The sequence below is a fragment of the Sinohyriopsis cumingii genome, chromosome 5 (genome assembly GCF_028554795.1).
Source record: "Sinohyriopsis cumingii isolate HCF-2022 chromosome 5, ASM2855479v2, whole genome shotgun sequence".
NCBI classification, from domain to species: domain Eukaryota; kingdom Metazoa; phylum Mollusca; class Bivalvia; order Unionida; family Unionidae; genus Sinohyriopsis; species Sinohyriopsis cumingii.
This window is the reverse complement of record NC_142965.1, coordinates 2127227-2148749: the sequence shown is the minus strand read 5'-3', so window position 1 is coordinate 2148749 and position 21523 is coordinate 2127227. Positions and strand designations below refer to the sequence as shown.

General features: G+C 38.7%; 1 protein-coding gene across 1 annotated transcript in view; it reads left to right on the top strand.

The window, feature by feature from the left end:
• Window positions 1–21523, top strand: part of LOC149798526 (GTPase-activating protein skywalker-like) — a 153544-nt gene that overhangs the window by 77377 nt on the left and 54644 nt on the right. The window contains exons 6-8 of the mRNA XM_089957337.1: window positions 990–1080; window positions 17367–17473; window positions 20601–20804. Coding sequence (XP_089813463.1) covers window positions 990–1080; window positions 17367–17473; window positions 20601–20804 — 402 coding nt within the window. The remainder of the gene's footprint in view (window positions 1–989; window positions 1081–17366; window positions 17474–20600; window positions 20805–21523) is intronic.

The following is a 21523-nucleotide window of genomic DNA, read 5'->3' as shown; positions in this document are numbered from 1 at the left end:
AATTTTCTAATGTTATAATCAAGGCTGGGTCTTGAACTCGAACTGAAGTAAACAACCTTTTTATAGCTTGCTAATAATACAAACATGATAGTTGCCGGATAGACCTCTACCCTCAATTACAGACAAAAGTAAACCACACAATACAGAGTAAATATGCCTTACAGTGTAAGTATGTGGTATGATAAATCAGCATAATGCTTCTTTATAGTTCCATTTTAAAGTTAATGTTTTAAAATTTTAGAAAGATTAAAAGTAAAAATGTAAAGAGTAAAAGTTGCAAACAAAATTATTAGGAAATGGGACAAAATTTTGCCAAGATCACTTTAGTTTGTTTTTTTTTCACTGCATGATACACTGGCTGCTGGAAACTGGTCAGAACTTCATAGAGGTGAGCTATGTAATAATTGAATACACTCAGGATCTCCTTCCTATTCAATTTCCTGTCCCAAATCAGCTGTCTTGAATAATAATGAATTTCAATGATAACCACAGACATCAAAATAGGCATGTATTGATGTGTACTTTACCATCAGTGATTGCATACCAAGAAAGCAATTTATGGCCATGACTAATATAATAAAAATAAGTATATGTACTTTTTATCCAGATTTTACAGTATTATGTTGGTTCTTACTTTTTATGCCATGTTTTCTTCAGTTTATTGTGCTAACTGTTTTGTTGCTGTTTGCATGTAGTCTCAGATTAAAGCAGCAGATTTAAAGAACTATAAAAAATGTGACTTTTACCAAGTAGAATTAAAGTATACAATGCAGTTTTATATACCTAAATACTATTTTGAGTAATATTGCAATTACCATTTTTGGAGAAAATTTCATAGTTTTAAATATGTCAGGGCATGTATTATTATTGCTTCTTGAATAGTATTTTTATTTTATTTTAAAAAAAAGTTGAAAACAAAATATTCGATAGATGATGCATATTTTCTTTAATGATCAGCTTCTAATCTTGTCCATCTTTTATTTTGTCAGGTACGGGTTATTGATTGTTACCTTATGGAAGGGATTAAAGTGTTCTACCGTGTTATATTAGCCATCCTCATTTTGTATGCCAAACATTCAGGTGAGTGTGCCAGCTACATGTATACAAACTATTTATCTAGAATGTTCATTTTACATGAATTATTTGTAACAAGTTTGATAATTTCCAATTTTGTCATGCCTTATTGAGCTAATGATTGATAATATTAGTAAGTCAAATAATTTACACAAATATAACATTTATTACATGGCTAAATTCACAAAATAACCATAAAATAGTACTGTGAAATGACTTTGATATCCATTCAGATGTCACACACATTGTACCTTTTATAGGTATTATGACATGATGTAGAGACATGATATCTGAAATGTAAATTGTGAAACTTCATATTAATGACATCATGTCATAATGGGAAAATGATCAAGTTCATTGTGTAATACAAAATAGGTATTGTTTTCATATTCATCACATTTAGTTCCCAATTAGTGCCACCTATTAAATTTGAGTCTAACTAGCCTTAATTGTTAGCCTTATTTCAAAGAACATTTTTGCTTTCATTTATAGTAAATGGAACTAAACTAATGTGGTTTTTATTTGGAGGGGGGGTTCGAATGGGAAATCTAACTGTAGTTCTTTTTGCCACTGTATTTAGCGACTGCCCCAGTGGCCTAGTGGTTAGAGCATTTGCCTTGCATGCAGAAAGTCACAGGTTCGAACACTGACTGAACATACCAAAGACTTATAAAAATGGTACTTACAGCTGCCTTGATAGGCACTCATCATTATGAGGTTAGTGTTAGGACTGGTCAGCCTGGTGTCAAGATAATGTGACTGGGAGGGACATGATGCTACATGTCTGTGGCCAGTACTTTAAACTGCCACACTGCAGACATCATAGCGATATGACTGAAAAATTGTTTAAGCTACATTAAAAATCCTAAAACACACACACCAATGTATTTAGATTTGTTCTACATATGCATCTCCAAACAGCAGACTCTGAAAAGTGGTTAAGAGCACAGAACAATATTCATGCACAGATTAAGCTGAGAAAGAATCAAGAGATTGATGTTTATACATCTAGAGGGACATCTTTTAAGGTTTTTTATTTCATTGCAGCCTTATCAGTAAGGGAGATGGATATTTAATGAATATAGAACTTTGACCAGCCCCCCCCCCCTTTTTGTTTCTACTAGCTGCCTTTTTTGGTGACAAGGGGGGAGATACATCTTAGACAAAACCCAGGCAGCATCTCTATCAACACAGGGTTGCCAACAAGATTTCTTTTTATCACGTTTTCTTTAAATGAGAATGGCACCAATCTGATATCCAGTATGGCAGCCATCAGCAAAATCTTGTTTTTTTTCTGAAGAATATTGAATGGATTCAGCATTTAAAAAGAAGACATGGTCCTATCTTGGATTCCTGGAAATTCTTTTAGCCAGACGAACGTTAGATCCTTAAGAGATACCTGGCTGTAATGCCAAGGCTTAAGGTATGATTTAGTGTTCATCGTGCATTGTGTATCTGCCAGCATTTGCTATTTTCAACATGTCAAAAACTACTTGACCAGTTTCAGCCAGACCTTGTTGAGGTCATCCTGGCTTTCAGATTTTTACAATGGATGCTGATTCACAAATAGATATGGCCACAGTTATTAAAAATAGACAGACCGTTAAATGATTTCTCAAAAATCACTTTTCAGAATTTGGCCAAATTTAACAGAAAGCATCTTCACTTATAGCCTTTTAAGCTGATATGAATAATGTTGATCCACCTTCAGATGTGGCTGCCATTAATAAAAAAAACCAGACTAACCTTTAAATGTTGTCTTTTTAAGATTTTCTGTTCAAAATCGAACAAACTGGACAGAAAGTATTCTCTCAGAGATCTTATAATCTGAGCAAATGATGTTTCACTGTCAGATATGGCCACCATTACTTAAAACAGAAAAACCTTAAAATTTATTTCTTTCCAAAATCTGATCATCACAATTGGACCAAAGTTGACATTAAGTATCCTCACACAGAGGTCATTCATATTTTTATAAATTATGCATATCCAGCATCAATTATGGTTGCCATTACCAATTATGCATATTCAGCATCAATTATGGTTGCCATTACCAATTATGCATATCCAGCATCAGCTGTGGTTGCCATTACCAATTATGCATATCCAGCATCAATTATGGTTGCCATTACCAGTTATGCATATCCAGCATCAGTTACAGTTGCCATTACCACTTATGCATATCCAGCATCAATTATGATTGCCATTACCAATCAGATTAAGATTTGGAAAGTCTGCTACCTCCGAATTAAGCCCTCCATGAAAGCATGAAAGACAAAGAAAAGAAACATTCTTAAGCATATATATATATATATATATATATATATATATATATATATATATATATATATATATATATATATATATATATCTCCATCCTATGGCCTATGGATCGAGAGAAGCAACTCCTACAGATTCACTCCCCTTGTTCCCACTTGGTTGCCACCAATCTCTCAGATGTAAGCCTTCAGACTTTTGCTTTCAGTTGTGAACAGTTCCTCTTAGAATCCATTGAAACTTGTGCTTAATTTTGACCATCGATCATTTCATTTTGTATAGGAGTAGTAAATCAGTTACATATTGTGCATAAAAGATTTTCATGATTCCCATTGAATTTTGTATTTTTGAATTTGTTTTTACTATTCATTATGCCCATGTGATTTTCATTGTTAATACACAATTTTCAGTGATGACATTTATGTTTGCTGTTTAATGCCTTTATTTCAACAATTTGTGTATTTTTTGTACGAATTTGTGTTTGTTTATCTCGGTCATTACAGAAATGTTATTCAGGTGCATGAAGTGTTGATGATTTAAAGTTATGGATGATAACCTTGACGTGTTTAGCCTGCACATAGAGCTCTTCACACATATGTATGTTGTTTGTGTACATTGCACATAGAGTTCTTCACACATATGTATGTTGTTTGTGTACATTGCACATAGAGCTCTTCACACATATGTATGTTGTTTGTATACATTGCACATAGAGCTCTTCACACATATGTATGTTGTTTGTGTACATTGCACATTGAGCTCTTCACACGTGTATGTTGTTTGTGTACATTGCACATAGAGCTCTTCACACATATATATGTTTGTGTACATTGCACATAGAGCTCATCACACATATGTATGTTGTTTGTGTACATTGTGGCCATTAATAGTTGGAGCATGAAATTCTTGCTTCTCACCCTTCTTCATACTTTTGAATCACCTGTATGGGGGTATACTACCTGAATCACCTGTATGGGGGTATACTACCTCAATCCCTCCCATGAAGATACCCAAAACAGCACCAGTCGTGACTCGGAATCATATCCAATTGGTGCCATGACAGTTGATTCTACTAATGTATTGGAATTGCAAATAGTCTGTCTATTACAACAACCTTTATTGTCGAGGATATCAGTGAGTGAATTGGATAAAAACAAATTGGCATGGTGTAAGTCCCTACACCTTTAAACTTCAATGGCCAGACAAAATCATACATCATCCTTTATATCCTGACCAGCTGGCCCCACCATCAGGACAAGCAGTGTATTGTTTGGGTGGTCAAAATTCTGTCACTGCATTGGTGAACCAGCCTGCCAATCACGTCTCTTTATAATTTCTACAGTGACGATTCACCAACACAGCAGACTGTGACTCTGGCCAGATTGACCATATCCATGATATATGCAAACTGGTATCACATTTGGAGCTGTCCAAGCCAGTCCAACCAACTCCACTGAACTGGTATCACATTTGTAGCTGTCAACCAACCCCATTGAACTGGTATCACATTTGGAGCTGTCAACCAACCCCATTGAACTGGTATCACATTTGGAGCTGTTAACCAACCCCATTGAACTGGAATTCCACGGCCATGCTGTGTTCTGTGTTGGACATGATACAACCACTACTAATAGCGTATTTGATGGAGAAAATGTTTACACCATGCTGATGGTACTATGTCATCATTGTTGTATGGAATGTGGTACTCCTGGACAGGAGGAATGTAATCCACCTTCACCAAACGGTTAGGGTGAGATGGATATTTCAATCTGACCATGGAATGGATGGAATTAAGTATTAAAGCATTGATTGGTATAAGTACAGGATCAGAATGCCTTCCTCCACCTGCATACAAAGTCAAGGTGTCCATGGACATGGTGATGACCATCGTGGGTCATTCAGGATCTTGCCATATTCTTCAGAGATTGCAGAAGTTACCAGGCATCTCTTTGATAAATTTAACAGTCCTTGTAACTCAAGAACATACTTTCAGCGATTCAGTTGCCAACAACTTCAGCATTACACTGTTACAAAGCCCCTGCTGATGGCTATTATTCAGATGTACCTAACTTGGATGAATCTATTACTGCCTTCAATATGGCTGCTGCATTCTGTTATAATGAGGACAGACAAGTTTGCACAATTTGTTCACCCACCATTTTGTGGGGCTTGTAGAACACATTTGTTAATTATTGAGTTTTTGATGGTTAACAACATCTGGGCACATCACAAGAAGTATAATATATTCAATGACAGATGCTCCTGTTACTTTCGGACAATTTGGTCATGGTGATGTAAGTCTTCAAACAAAGGGGACAAAATCAATGGACCATGGCCTCCTTGTATAGGAATGCATTCGTTTTTTTTTCTCCAATCTCAGATAAATATAAATGTCCAATGTATTCTTCTGTCAAGTCTGCGCCATATGAGGCCAACCAATACTTGACCTATTTGCAAAAAGGTGGAACAACCATATGCCCACCTTCTCCTTCCCATTCTGTTATCCAGAAACATGGGCCATCAACACCATTCCAGCTCTCTAAGGGGGAAATTAGGCATACGCCTTTCCCATAGCAGTTCTGATATGAAAACTAATTAGAAAATGAGGAACAACAAATCCTGGATCATTGACCTACTTTATTTACGAACAGATGCATCGAGGAAAATCGCAGTGACCCCCCTCATTTTTCAGACAGCTGAAGTCACAACTATTCCATCCATGTTTCAAGAACCTTCTTCATGCCTGTAATTAATTCTCTGAAGTACCAATTATAAAGAAGCTAAGAAATTTATAAGAATTTTTTTTCTATTTCAGGGCAGTAGTTCTTGCATTCCTAGTTGTTTTTGTTTCTCCCCATTCTAGCAACCCAAGGGGAAAATAAAAAGAAAGTACTAAAAACACTGACTTGAAAAAACAACCCCTTTAATCAAAATTAATCTTCTTGGACAGGCAGCAACCTGCCATAAAGGTCTTTCAGTGTTAGACAAACGATGTTGATGTGCCATCAAATACAGATGAAGAAAATTTTTCACAATATAAGCTATCATCGGAAGAAATATTTACATAAAGCTTCCTTCTGACCCAGATCTTGTGGCCAAGTGCTTTTGCATTTAGCTGTTTGTCTGTTTTCAGTCAGATGAGAGATATTATGCCCACCTGGAGTACATCTCCACATCTTTATTCAATTATCACTTTCACAACAATAGTATCTTGTTTGCTTTTAGTTAATCCAGACCAACACTATACATATATGTGGACCTACATACATAGTAAACAAGTGTTATGAAATTACCCTTAAGTGTACCACTTGTTTAATCCACAAGGTATTCATGATGATCAGCAATGAATATTTATCGCCACACATCTCACCAAAACCTTTTAGGTCATACCTTTTAATCAGTTTGCAAAGTGGCTTCTACTTTAAACACTTTTGTTCCTTATCGCCATACATCTCACCAAAACCTTTTAGGTCATACCGTTTAATCAGTTTGCAAAGTGGCTTCTACTTTAAACACTTTTGTTCCTTTATATTGTTGTCATCACTTTCATTTTGATCACGTCTGCTTTGCATGGCATTGACATGTGCATGCACTCCACAGATCTCTCTCTTATGGATGCTTTTTTTATATTAAAAAAAGTGTTTTCGTTAGTTTCTACTAATCTCTTTCATAATTGGGAAGGCACTTGCATGAAATTTTCAGAACTTGACAAAATTGTATAACAGCTTTCATTCTAATGCAAACAGCTGTAATTTTGACCATTGTTTTAGTTATGGAAAAGCTTTTTTTCTGGTTAAAATCCAAACCCTGTTTGACAGTACATTCTGCAACCAGATTTTTGCACAGTAACTAAAGTATTAAACAGGTAGCAAATGTACTACTTTCCACGATCTTTTTTGAACTCAGCCTTAATTAATACCACTGTGTTGAGTTTTATAGCAAATTTTAAACAAAACACACTGCTGAGACTAAGGTTGAAAAAGTTCACAAAAAATGCATATCATTTAAAGTAGTAAGTTAGCCCTAGAACAGAATAAATCTGTTCAAAGAAAAGAAAAACAAAAAAAGTCAAAACTTTACTGATTATATATTAAAATTTGCATAAAGTTATAATATGTATTATTATTATTATATAATATATAATCTATCTTGCCATAACCTTTGGTAATTTGTATGTATGCATCCATAGAAAAGGTGAACCCCTGTCTTCAGTTAATCTGCCTGCAACAGTCAAAAGGTCATATATATTCAAAAATGCTAAGCATAATGGTAGGTACTGTAAAAGTGATCACAAGTTTTCTAATGCAAATTCATCATTTTGGTCCACTTAGAAAGATTTGGCACAACATTTTTGTGATCACCTGCATTGCTTGTAAAGCAATATGTATAACACAATAAACTACAATTTCAGCATGAGCATCACGTTTCCAAAATAAATCGCTTTTGAATTGAATGCATATAGTTTTTATCTGTGAATATCACCATACATTTCTGTAGTTTTTAAAATCCATACTAAATGTTTTTGACTCTTATCTAGAAAGGTAATCCACTTTGAAGTTACTTTTTAAAAAGTACAGATGCTATCTTAAGTGGAGGCATGAAATATAAAAACATGTGAAAACATATAAAAATAATTCTGATATTTATCTGCAAGTTCTGTTAGGTGGTCGGAATGAGTTCTCAGGCATTAGAATCAAGACAAATGACCTCACTTGGCTTTTCCTATTGATGGTTAATAGTGGGAGATAAGAAATCTCATTAATAATAGGTTTACTTTGTAGAGGTTGCATAGGCAGACATGCAGGGGATTTAATTAGGCACCCATTTGACAAAATTGACAGGATCCTGTAGTTGAAATAATGATATTAATGCAGTAATAATAATGATGATTTCATTTCTGCAAGATAACTTCAATGGGAATGATATGAATTTTAACTGTATAACAAATTTGGCATGCAGGTCTGTACTGATGGTGCTTGAAAATCTTATTTCCAGTATTCCATTATATCATATACAGGTGTTGTGGGCCCTGATGGCCTGTTATCCAGAATTTTTTTTTTTTTTTTTTTTGCAGCATTAATTAACCAAGACTTTTTTTTTACATTCCAAGTATATTTGGTGTGGAGCATTTTATTGATGAGACCTTAAATTAGATTTCCGGTTTACATCTTATACTGGAGTTATAGCACATAAATGGCTGTCCTTCTTACTCTTGTTTCTGCAACATAACATTACCATGGTATGTTGGGTTTTAGTCAAATTTGCTATTGGGATTTATATTAATACAATCTTGAATGAATTTGATTTTTATCATTCCCAACATTATTTTATTTTCTTGTGCTTCATGATTGCCTGTCCATCTGACTTTGGTTTCCACAGCATGTTTCCCATGGTTTATTGGCTTTCAACCAACTGTTGTAATATGCTTTATATTGACGCATACCTGTCAACCTCTCGAGATGAAAACCTGTACACCAGACCAATAAAAACTTTACAAAGACAAAGAAAGAACTTACACACAAAAATGTATTCATACATTATATAAGAACAGTTTTAAAACAACAGATGCCATACACAAACTAATTTTGTACATACTAATATAATTATTTACATCTCCAAAACTTTATTTTATTCTTTTGACTTGTGTGATGTATTTTGTGCAACACTTGCACCTTTTGCACCTTTCAAAATGTAATGAGGGTTTATATAGCCTATGCAGCAGTTGTCAATGTTTATTTTACGCTGTAGAAATGATGTGTGTCTACATTCAGGGACTTTCTACAATCTGTATTTTCCTCATCATGGAAACACAGTCTGCATTGCTCTGAGGGAAGTTAAACAGGTGCTGAATAACTACTTTCAGATTTGGGAAGCTGGTGCCACTAGTATTAATTCTTGTGCCACAAGTACTAATTCTTGTGCCACAAGTACTAATTCTTGTGCTACTAGTACTAATTCTTTCACAGATAATATTGAGCCAATAGCTACAAAAGCTCCTTTTCTGGCCATTGTCTGTTAGTACAGACACACTCATTGGGCAGTTCTGGCCATTGTCTGTTAGTACAGACACACTCATTGGGCAGTTCTGGCCATTGTCTGTTAGTACAGACACACACTCATTGTAAGTTCTGGCCATTGTCTGTTAGTTCAGACACACACTCATTGGGCAGTTCTGGCCATTGTCTGTTAGTACAGACACACTCATTGGGAAGTTCTGGTCATTGTCTGTTAGTACAGGCTTACATTCATCAGGCAGTTCTGGTCATTGTTAGTTCAGACACACACTTATCAGGCATTTCTGGACATTGTCTGTTAGTACAGACACACTCATTGGGCAGTTCTGGCCATTGTCTGTTAGTACAGACACACACTCATTGGGCAGTTCTGGCCATTGTCTGTTAGTACAGACACACACTCATTGGGCAGTTCTGGCCATTGTCTGTTAGTACAGACACACACTCATTGCCAGTTCTGGCCATTGTCTGTTAGTACAGACAAAACACTCATTGGGCAGTTCTTGTCATTGTCTGTTAGTACAGACACACACTCATCGGACAGTTCTGGCCATTGTCCATTAGTACAGACACACACTCATTGGGCAGTTCTGGTCATTGTCTGTTAGTACAGACACACACTCATTGGGCAGTTCTAGTCATTGTCTGTTAGTTCAGACACCCACTCATCAGGCATTTCTGGACATTGTCTTTTAGTACAGACACACACTCATCGGGCAGTTCTGGCCATTGTCTGTTAGTACAGACACACACTCATTGGGCAGTTCTGGCCATTGTCTGTTAGTACAGACACACTCTCATTGGGCAGTTCTGGCCATTGTCTGTTAGTACAGACACACACTCATTGCCCAGTTCTGGCCATTGTCTGTTAGTACAGACAAAACACTCATTGGGCAGTTCTTGTCATTGTCTGTTAGTACAGACACACACTCATCGGACAGTTCTGGCCATTGTCTGTTAGTACAGACACACACTCATTGGGCAGTTCTGGCCATTGTCTGTTAGTACAGACACAGACTCATTGGGCAGTTCTGGCCATTGTCTGTTAGTACAGACACACTCATTGGGCAGTTCTGGCCATTGTCTGTTAGTACAGACACACTCATTGGGCAGTTCTGGCCATTGTTAGTACAGACACACACTCATTGTCAGTTCTGGCCATTGTCTGTTAGTTCAGACACACACTCATTGGGCAGTTCTAGCCATTGTCTGTTAGTACAGACACACTCATTGGGCAGTTCTGGTCATTGTCTGTTAGTACAGGCTTACACTCATCAGGCAGTTCTGGTCATTGTTAGTTCAGACACACACTTATCAGGCATTTCTGGACATTGTCTGTTGGTACAGACACACTCATCGGGCAGTTCTGGCCATTGTCTGTTAGTACAGACACACACTCATTGGGCAGTTCTGGCCATTGTCTGTTAGTACAGACACACACTCATTGGGCAGTTCTGGCCATTTTCTGTTAGTACAGACACACGCTCATTGCCCAGTTCTGGCCATTGTCTGTTAGTACAGACAAAACATTCATTGGGCAGTTCTTGTCATTGTCTGTTAGTACAGACACACACTCATCGGACAGTTCTGGCCATTGTCTATTAGTACAGACACACACTCATTGGGCAGTTCTGGTCATTGTCTGTTAGTACAGACACACACTCATTGGGCAGTTCTAGTCATTGTCTGTTAGTTCAGACACCCACTCATCAGGCATTTCTGGACATTATCTTTTAGTACAGACACACACTCATCGGGCAGTTCTGGCCATTGTCTGTTAGTACAGACACACACTCATTGGGCAGTTCTGGCCATTGTCTGTTAGTACAGACACACTCTCATTGGGCAGTTCTGGCCATTGTCTGTTGGTACAGACACACACTCATTGCCCAGTTCTGGCCATTGTTAGTACAGACACACACTCATTGGGCAGTTCTTGTCATTGTCTGTTAGTACAGACACACACTCATCGGACAGTTCTGGCCATTGTCTGTTAGTACAGACACACACTCATTGGGCAGTTCTGGCCATTGTCTGTTAGTACAGACACAGACTCATTGGGCAGTTCTGGCCATTGTCTGTTAGTACAGACACACACTCATTGGGCAGTTCTAGTCATTGTCTGTTAGTTCAGACACCCACTCATCAGGCATTTCTGGACATTGTTAGTACAGACACACACTCATCGGGCAGTTCTGGCCATTGTCTGTTAGTACAGACACACACTCAATGGGCAGTTCTGGCCATTGTCTGTTGGTACAGATGCACACTCATTGCCCAGTTCTGGCCATTGTCTGTTAGTACAGACAAAACACTCATTGGGCAGTTCTTGTCATTGTCTGTTAGTACAGACACACACTCATCGGACAGTTCTGGCCATTGTCTGTTAGTACAGACACACACTCATTGGGCAGTTCTGGCCATTGTCTGTTAGTAACAGACACACACTCATTGGGCAGTTCTGGCCATTGTCTGTTAGCACAGACACACACTCATTGGGCAGTTCTAGTCATTGTCTGTTAGTTCAGACACCCACTCATCAGGCATTTCTGGCAATTGTCTGTTAGTACAGACACACACTCATCGGGCAGTTCTGGCCATTGTCTGTTAGTACAGACACACACTCATTGGGCAGTTCTGGCCATTGTCTGTTAGTACAGACACACACTCATTGGGCAGTTCTGGTCATTGTCTGTTAGTACAGACACACACTCATTGGGCAGTTCTGACCATTGTCTGTTAGTACAGACACACACTCATTGGGCAGTTCTGGTCATTGTCTGTTAGTACAGACACACACTCATTGGGCAGTTCTGGCCTTTGTCTGTTAGTACAGACACACACTCATTGGGCAGTTCTGATCATTGTCCGTTAGTACAGGCTTACACTCATCAGGCAGTTCTGGTCATTGTTAGTTCAGACACACACTCATTGGGCAGTTCTAGTCATTGTCTTTAAGTACAGACACACACTCATCAGGCATTTCTGGCCATTGTCTGTTAGTACAGACACACTCATCGGGCAGTTCTGGCCATTGTCTGTTAGTACAGACACACACTCATCAAGCAGTTCTGGCCATTTTCTGTTAGTACAGACGCACACTCATTGGGCAGTTCTGGCCATTGTCTGTTAGTATAGACACACTCATTGGGCAGTTCTGGCCATTGTCTGTTAGTACAGACATACACTCATTGGACAGTTCTGGCCATTGTCTGTTAGTACAGACACACACTCATTGGGCAGTTCTAGTCATTGTCTGTAAGTACAGACACACACTCATCAGGCAGTTCTGGCCATTGTCTGTTAGTACAGACACACTCATCAGGCAGTTCTGGCCATTGTCTGTTAGTACAGATACACACTCATTTTGCAGTTCTGGCCATTGTCTGTTAGTACAGACACACCCTTATTGGGCAGTTCTAGTCATTGTCTATAAGTACAGATACACACTCATCAGGCAGTTCTGGCCATTGTCTGTTAGTACAGACACACACTCATTGGACAGTTCTGGCCATTGTCTGTTAGTACAGACACACACTCATTGGAAAGTTCTGGCCATTGTCTGTTAGTATAGACACACACTCATTGGGCAGTTCTGGCCATTGTCTGTTAGTACAGACACACTCATTGGGCATTTCTGGCCATTATCTGTTAGTTCAGACACACACTTGTTGGGCAGTTCTGGCGATTGTCTGTTAGTACAGACACACACTCATCAGGCATTTCTGGCCATTGTCTGTTAGTTCAGAGACACACTCATCGGGCAGTTCTGGCCACTGTCTGTTAGTACAGACACACACTCACTAGGCAGTTCTAGTCATTGTCTGTTATTTCAGACACCCACTCATCAGGCATTTCTGGCCATTGTCTGTTAGTACAGACACACACTCATCGGGCAGTTCTGGCCATTGTCTGTTAGTACAGACACACACTCAGTGGGCAGTTCTGGCCATTGTTAGTACAGACACACACTCATCGGGCAGTTCTGGCCATTGTCTGTTAGTACAGACACACACTCATCAGGCAGTTCTGGCCATTGTCTCTTAGTACAGACACACACTCATCGGGCAGTTCTGGCCATTGTCTCTTAGTACAGACACACACTCATTGGGCTGTTCTGGCCATTGTCAGTTAGTACAGACACACACTCATTGTGCAGTTCTGGCCATTGTCTGTTAGTACAGATGCACTCATTGGGCAGTTTTGGCCATTGTCTGTTAGTATGAACACCCTCTCATTGGGCAGTTCTGGCCATTGTCTGTTAGTACAGACACACACTCATTTGGCAGTTCTGGCCATTGTGTGTTAGTACAGACACACACTCATTGGGCAGTTCTGGCCATTGTCTGTTAGTACAGACACACTCATTGGGCAGTTCTGGTCATTGTCTGTTAGTTCAGACACACACTCATCAGGCATTTCTCGCCATTGTCTGTTAGTACAGACACACACTCATTGGGCAGTTCTAGTCATTGTTTGTAAGTGCAGACACACACTCATCAGGCAGTTCTGGCCATTGTCTGTTAGTAGAGACACACTCATCAGGCATTTCTGGCCATTGTCTGTTAGTTCAGACACACACTCTTTGGGCAGAGCACACACTCATTGGGCAGTTCTGGCCATTGTCTGTTAGTACAGGCACACACTCATTGGACAGTTCTGGCCATTGTCTGTTAGTACAGACACACACTCATTGGGCAGTTCTGGCCATTGTTTGTTAGTACAGACACACACTCATTGGGCAGTTCTGGCCATTGTCTGTTAGTACAGACACACACTCATTGGGCAGTTCTAGTCATTGTTTGTAAGTACAGACACACACTCATCAGGCAGTTCTGGCCATTGTCTGTTAGTAGAGACACACTCATCAGGCATTTCTGGCCATTGTCTGTTAGTTCAGGCACTCACTCATCAGGCAGTTCTGGCCATTGTTGAGGCACGTACTGATCAGGCATTTCTGGCCATTGTCTGTTAGTTCAGGCACACACTCATCAGGCAGTTCTGGTCATTGTCTGTTAGTTCAGGCACACACTCATCAGGCAGTTCTTGCCATTGTCTTTTAGTTCAGGCACACACTCATCAGGCAGTTCTGGTCATTGTTAGTTCAGGCACACACTCATCAGGCAGTTCTGGCCATTGTATGTTAGTTTGGGCACTCTTATTGGGCAGTTCTGGCCATTGTCTGTTAATACAGGCACACACGTATTGTGCAGTTCTGGTCATTGTCTGTTAGTTCAGGCACACACTCATCAGGCAGTTCTGGCCATTGTCTGTTAGTTTGGGCACTCTTATTGGGCAGTTCTGGCCAATGTCTGTTAATACAGGCACACACGTATTGTGCAGTTCTGGTCATTGTCTGTTAGTTCAGGCACACACTCATCAGGAAGTTCTGACCATTGTCTGTTAGTACAGACACACACTCTTTGGACAGTTCTGGCCACTGTCTGTTAGTTCAGACACACACTCATTGGGCAGTTCTAGCCATTGTCTGTTAGTACAGACACACACTCATTGGGCAGTTCTGGCCATTGTCTGTTAGTTCAGGTACTCACTCATCAGGCAGTTCTGGCCATTGTTGAGGCACGTACTGATCAGGCATTTCTGGCCATTGTCTGTTAGTTCAGGCACACACTCATCAGGCAGTTCTGGTCATTGTCTGTTAGTTCAGGCACACACTCATCAGGCAGTTCTTGCCATTGTCTTTTAGTTCAGGCACACACTCATCAGGCAGTTCTGGTCATTGTTAGTTCAGGCACACACTCATCAGGCAGTTCTGGCCATTGTATGTTAGTTTGGGCACTCTTATTGGGCAGTTCTGGCCATTGTCTGTTAATACAGGCACACACGTATTGTGCAGTTCTGGTCATTGTCTGTTAGTTCAGGCACACACTCATCAGGCAGTTCTGGCCATTGTCTGTTAGTTTGGGCACTCTTATTGGGCAGTTCTGGCCAATGTCTGTTAATACAGGCACACACGTATTGTGCAGTTCTGGTCATTGTCTGTTAGTTCAGGCACACACTCATCAGGAAGTTCTGACCATTGTCTGTTAGTACAGACACACACTCTTTGGACAGTTCTGGCCACTGTCTGTTAGTTCAGACACACACTCATTGGGCAGTTCTAGCCATTGTCTGTTAGTACAGACACACACTCATTGGGCAGTTCTGGCCATTGTCTGTTAGTTCAGGTACTCACTCATCAGGCAGTTCTGGCCATTGTTGAGGCACGTACTCATCAGGCATTTCTGGCCATTGTCTGTTAGTTCAGGCACACACTCATCAGGCAGTTCTGGTCATTGTCTGTTAGTTCAGGCACGCACTCATCAGGCAGTTCTGGCCATTGTCTTTTAGTTCAGGCACACACTCATCAGGCAGTTCTGGTCATTGTCTGCTAGTTCAGGCACAAACTCATCAGGCAGTTCTGGCCATTGTCTGTTAGTTTGGGCACTCTTATTGGGCAGTTCTGGCCATTGTCTGTTAATACAGGCACACACGTATTGGGCAGTTCTGGTCATTGTCTGTTAGTTCAGGCACACACTCATCAGGAAGTTCTGACCATTGTCTGTTAGTACAGACACACACTCATTGGACAGTTCTGGCCATTGTCTGTTAGTTCAGACACACACTCATTGGGCACTTCTGGCAGTTGTCTGTTAGTACAGACACACACTCATTGGGCTCTCAGAATAGGGTGAAAGAGAACCCTGTACACCACCTTTTGCAGTGATAGCCAGTGGGTTTGGCATTGTTTCAGTATGTTCAAATCATCCATCTCAGTGAAAAGCTGTGGAACTCTTTTTGTCTTTTATCATTTAGAGCTGTGCTCAGAATGGTAGTAAATGTCCACCAGAAGGTCATCAACTGGTCAGTTGCTTGATTCCATCTTGTGCACAGATTGGCTAGGTGGCAAATGCACCCAATCCTGAAGACATCAGGATTTCTCTGCTTCACCCAGCTTCACCCTGGTAAGTACTGCATTTGCCTTCTCCACCATGAAATTTCAGTTGTCACTAACAAAGTCAATGCAGTTTGTTGAAGGGATATTTAATCTGGTGAATATAGCATCAGTCTCATTGAAGCTGGCCTTACTTGGTCCACCACTGCATGCATGCTGGCATGTTCAGCAGTCTTGTTCTGGGCCCCCACACCATTTCAAAGAGCCTCACCATATTGGCTAACTGCTTGTCATTTGAAATGGCCACTAATGTTGTATGTTGTAATATGTGTACTAAAGTTTTGACAGGTACTTGGTACACTGGGGTTCCTTAGTGACTCATATTGGAATTGGACTTATAGACCTTGCAGACAAAGCAAGGTTTTACACATTTCCACATGTATACATAATTGTACTCTCTCTAAGGAAGGAACCATATATAGATGTAGATGTGCATTACCCAATGGTTTTGTAGTTTTGGATGGGTGGTGGTGGTCCTTCCAAATATGGCTATGAGACTTGGAAGTACAAGCATTAAGCATCCAATTCAAGTTTGGTCTCCCAACACATTGGCTGGGAGACCTGGAAACACAATCATTAAGCATCAAATCAACATTTTGGTCTACCATTACACAGGCTGGGAGACTTGGAAACACCAGCACTTAGCATCCAATCCAGTTTTTGGTCTCTTGCCACTTAGGCTAGGACACCTGGAATCACAGGCACTTTACATCCAGTACAGTTTTTGTCTCCCAACACATAGACAGGGAGACTTGAAAACATGATCACTTAGCACTTAGCATCCAATCAAATTTTTGGTCTCCCAGCACACTGGCAAGCAGACTTGGAAATACAAACATGTAGAATTCAATCCAATATTTGGTCTCAAAATGCATGGGCATGGAGACTTGGAAGTTCAAGCATTTAGTTTCCAGTCGTATGTTAGTCTTTTATACATATTGGCTATTGCCATGTTTTATCATCATTAACATTTTTTTCTAACTTTAATTAGGTGAAGAGTCCAAAGTTGCACAGAATTCTCTATGCAATAATGTTGTTTTTTTCAGGTAGGAGATCACAAAGAACCCGAGTAGAAACAGCCAGCACTGTGAACAAAATCAGACAGTTTTGTCAAGAAATACACACAAAAGTCAAAGTGGACAAATTTTTAAAAGTAAGACAATAAAATACAGATGCATTGTGTATTATTCACAAAATAATTTAAAATCAGCTTTAGCAGATAATATTTTAAAGGAAGTAGAAATATGATTTTGTGCCCCAACTCAGTATCATTAAGGGGTTTTGTAGTTTCACTCTAGTCAATCCATCAGTCTGTTCTTCACAATGTCATGTCATTTCCACACAATAATTTCTGAAGGACTTCATGTACTGTATATACTTGCATATAAGGACTTCATGTACTGTATATACTTGCATATAAGGACTTCATGTACTGTATATACTTGCATATAAGGACTTCATGTACTGTATATACTTGCATATAAGGACTTCATGTACTGTATATTCTTGCATATAAGGACTTCATGTACTGTATATTCTTGCATATAAGGACTTCATGTACTGTATATACTTGCATATAAGGACTTCATATACTGCATATAGTTGCAAATAAATGAGATCCAATTGCAAACTGCATAGACCCAGATTTCCTGTTATATAATGAACATGTAGATATGGGTCTTTGCAGTTTCTTAAGGAACAATCAATAGAACAAACAATATAAAGTTGGCTCTTTTGGTATATTATGTTATGGCAGATCAGGGTCTATGTTCTTTGCAGTTGGATAAGACTTGAGTACTTATGGAGATGGAGTTTAATATCAAGGAAACCCAAGTTGAGTTATGCTTCATAAAATTTGTGGGCTTTAGTTTTTTTTTTTTAGCAGCAAACTTTAACAAAGTTATGGCACCTTTAGACTATGAAATTTGCCTTTGCCCCATATTAGCAGGGGGATCTGCATCCAATGAATATATTCCTTGTTTTACATCTCCCTGCATCCTTTGTATTAAAAAATACAAACACAAATATTTTTTGATTGCTCATAATTCCAAATTTGAAAACCGTACTCAAAACAGTGATATATATTGTGTGTGTATATCTCTGTCATATATATAGATAGATATAGATATAGATATGATAAGTGAGATAGGTGGCTTTTTAAATTGATATCGTTCTTCACATGAGGTGCCCTAAAAGGTCTAAGGCACTTGCCTTTACAGATCCATGACATCTCACCTCTGTCCTCATTGGTTGGAGTCTTGGCCCAGCCAAAGTGAGAATGTGACCACTCCAGAAGCCTAGTGGTTAAAGCGTCTGCTTTGGATGCACGAGGTTGCAGGTTCAAACCCCGATTGAGTCATTCCAAACACTTATAAAAATGGTACTGACAGCTGCCTCACTAGGCGCTCAGCTTTAAGAGGTTAGTGTTAGGACTGGTGTAGTCTATCATGTGCTGAAAAATGGTCTTAAACCCATGACAACAATGACATTCTTCATGTGGTTTACAGTTGTGCAAGGTTTCAGTTTTTTTTATGATTTTAAGCACTGTTTCAATACTTGTCCTTAGACACAGTGAGGCCCAGGTTGGCAGAGTGGTCTAAAGTGCTCACCTTTACTGATCATTGCCACCTTTCCTCTGTGCTTGTGGGTTCGATTCTCTGGCTCAGCCAATGTGGGTATGTGAGAAAACTGCCAATCACATTCCTGTTGTTGTTGGTTCATGCAGGGGTTTCCCCAAGTTCTTCATGCAGGGGTTTTCACAAGTTCTTCATGCCGGGGTTTTCACAAGTTCTTCCTCCACCAGTTATAATTGCCACCATGTATAGCCCATCCATCTTGCACTTAAAAATGGTGTTAAAACCCAAAACAACAAACAGCGTCATTACATGCAGCCTTCTCATAATCTGTTGATGTACACAGCTCATATTCAAAAGTACATGACTGGATCAGCGCAACAATATTGTAAAAAATGTTACTGTAAAAGTGTTGTAGATAGGTAGTGTTTAAGTTTGTAAGTGTAATAGGTTATGAGAAGACAGCAGTCAGTTGTACATGGCCAGGGTTGTCAAGGCTCTTAGTATCAGTTGATAAAAGCTGTACCCTTGGTTTAACTGGAATAAAGTTCTATGGTGATTATATTTCATGCTGATGTTAATGATTATTGTTGAACCTACAAGACATAACAAGTCACTTTTCCACCACCATCAGCAATGGTAATGGTGCCATTAGCACAAGTTTGTCAAAGTTTTGAGTGATGTTTTTCATTTGCTTATATATCCCCAACCCATTGATAGCTTCTTGTCATGAATCAAGTTTGGGAGTCAAAACAATTCATTCATTGACATGCTCACTTTTCCTTTGATCTTAGGGTCAAGGTCACTGTCAGTAAGGTTTTGTTTAAAGTATTTTCATTTGCTAACATTAATCTAAACCCTCAATAGTTTCTTGTCACATTTGGCCTTGATCATTATAGAGCTAAGACAAGTCATTCATTGACATGCTCACTTGTCCCTTGATCTTAGGGTCAAGGTCACTGTCAGTAAGGGTCACATTTGGCCTTGATCATTATAGAGCTAAGACAAGTCATTCTACAACCAAAGGTCCCATTCATGGAATAGTGCATGGAGGCTTTGGTGAAATTTTTCATTTGTGGGGTTTCTTCATACTTCCAGTAAATAATTTTAAAGCTAAGACATTTAATTTTGTGATACGTATTTTTGCTTCCTTGACCTTGAGATCAAGGTCACGGTCGTTGAATATTTGTGCTAAGATGTTGTTTAAATTTGTTTTAATTTGCTTATATTTCCTAAATCCCTCAATGAATTCTGTTCATACTTTGGTTGAATCTAAAACAGTTCATTATGTTTATTCAGACCATTGACCTTGGGATTAAAGTAGTATATTTTACTGCAATGCTATGATCATGGGCTTGACATGCAAGCCCTCGCTTTTTTCTGTAAATGAATAATTCAGTATGTTGCATTAAAGAGAAGAATGGACCCAGCAATTGAATATGGTTATAAAGATGAAATATTTATATATGTGATGACAAGTGTAAGATAAGGATATGAGCATAATTTGTATTGTCTTGCCTGCATTAGCATGGTGAGATAATGGTTTTGCTTATCCAGTGGTAACTGTATCTACCATGATTCATTTGCAAGACACCCTATGTCATGCAATCTTTTTTCTTATAAATGTATTTATTTCTTGTCACAGATTGGGTCCTTTTTTCTTATAAATTTTGGAATTCATTTAAATGTATTTATTTCTTGTCACAGATCGGATTTAGCATAAGAGGCCTAACTCGTAAGGAGCTCAGAAAACTGCAGGTGAAGCATGAAATGTACATCAACAGTCGCACACTTATCACACCTCATGATATTCCAAACTCATCATCTGGCACCAACCTCAAAGTATCCCGATCTTTCAGTGGTCCTATTGCTCTGCAGAATGTGCATTCCAATGTTCTAACCACAGACATGGTAAGCTTACTTTACTTCACATTGTGTAATAATAATACAAATTGGATTTGTTTTTTATAAGCATACATAATGGCAGTGCTCATCTGTATAATATTCCAAAGACTTTGGAATGAGGGATGTAAAACATTCGAGGTGATTAGATGGTTAAATGGTCTATTTTCAGGATCACTGTAGAGTAATATCTGCCTGAGGTGACTACTGCAGATCTGTGTAATTTGTAATGAGTCTATGTAATTTGTAATCAGTCAATGTAATTTGTAATCAGTCTGTGTAATTTGTTGTTGGACTCTAGTTATAAGAGAGTATATAAAGTGCCGAACAATTGTCAACATCAAAATAAAATTTCAGATAAATGTGGCATTGTGACAAAGACAAATGTTTCACATTGAGACACTTTGTGAATTTGGTTACTAAATTTCATTTTTAAAAACAAATAAAAATAGGAAAAGAATGAAATCTATCTGGCAAAATAAACCAGCATTGGGTAAATCTGATGCCTAAATGATTAAATACACTTGGCAATAATTTTTTGTATTGGAAGGTTGCTTTAAGGTTTATTTTAAACACACATATATTTTCGTTGTTTCTTGTTTATTAAAAAGTTTGATATCATTTCAAATATCACAACAAAGAATTTTAAAACTCTGCTTGTAAAAGGTACACATGTTTTAAAAATTTCTCATCAAGATCAGATTTCCCATAAAATTGTATGTAAAAGC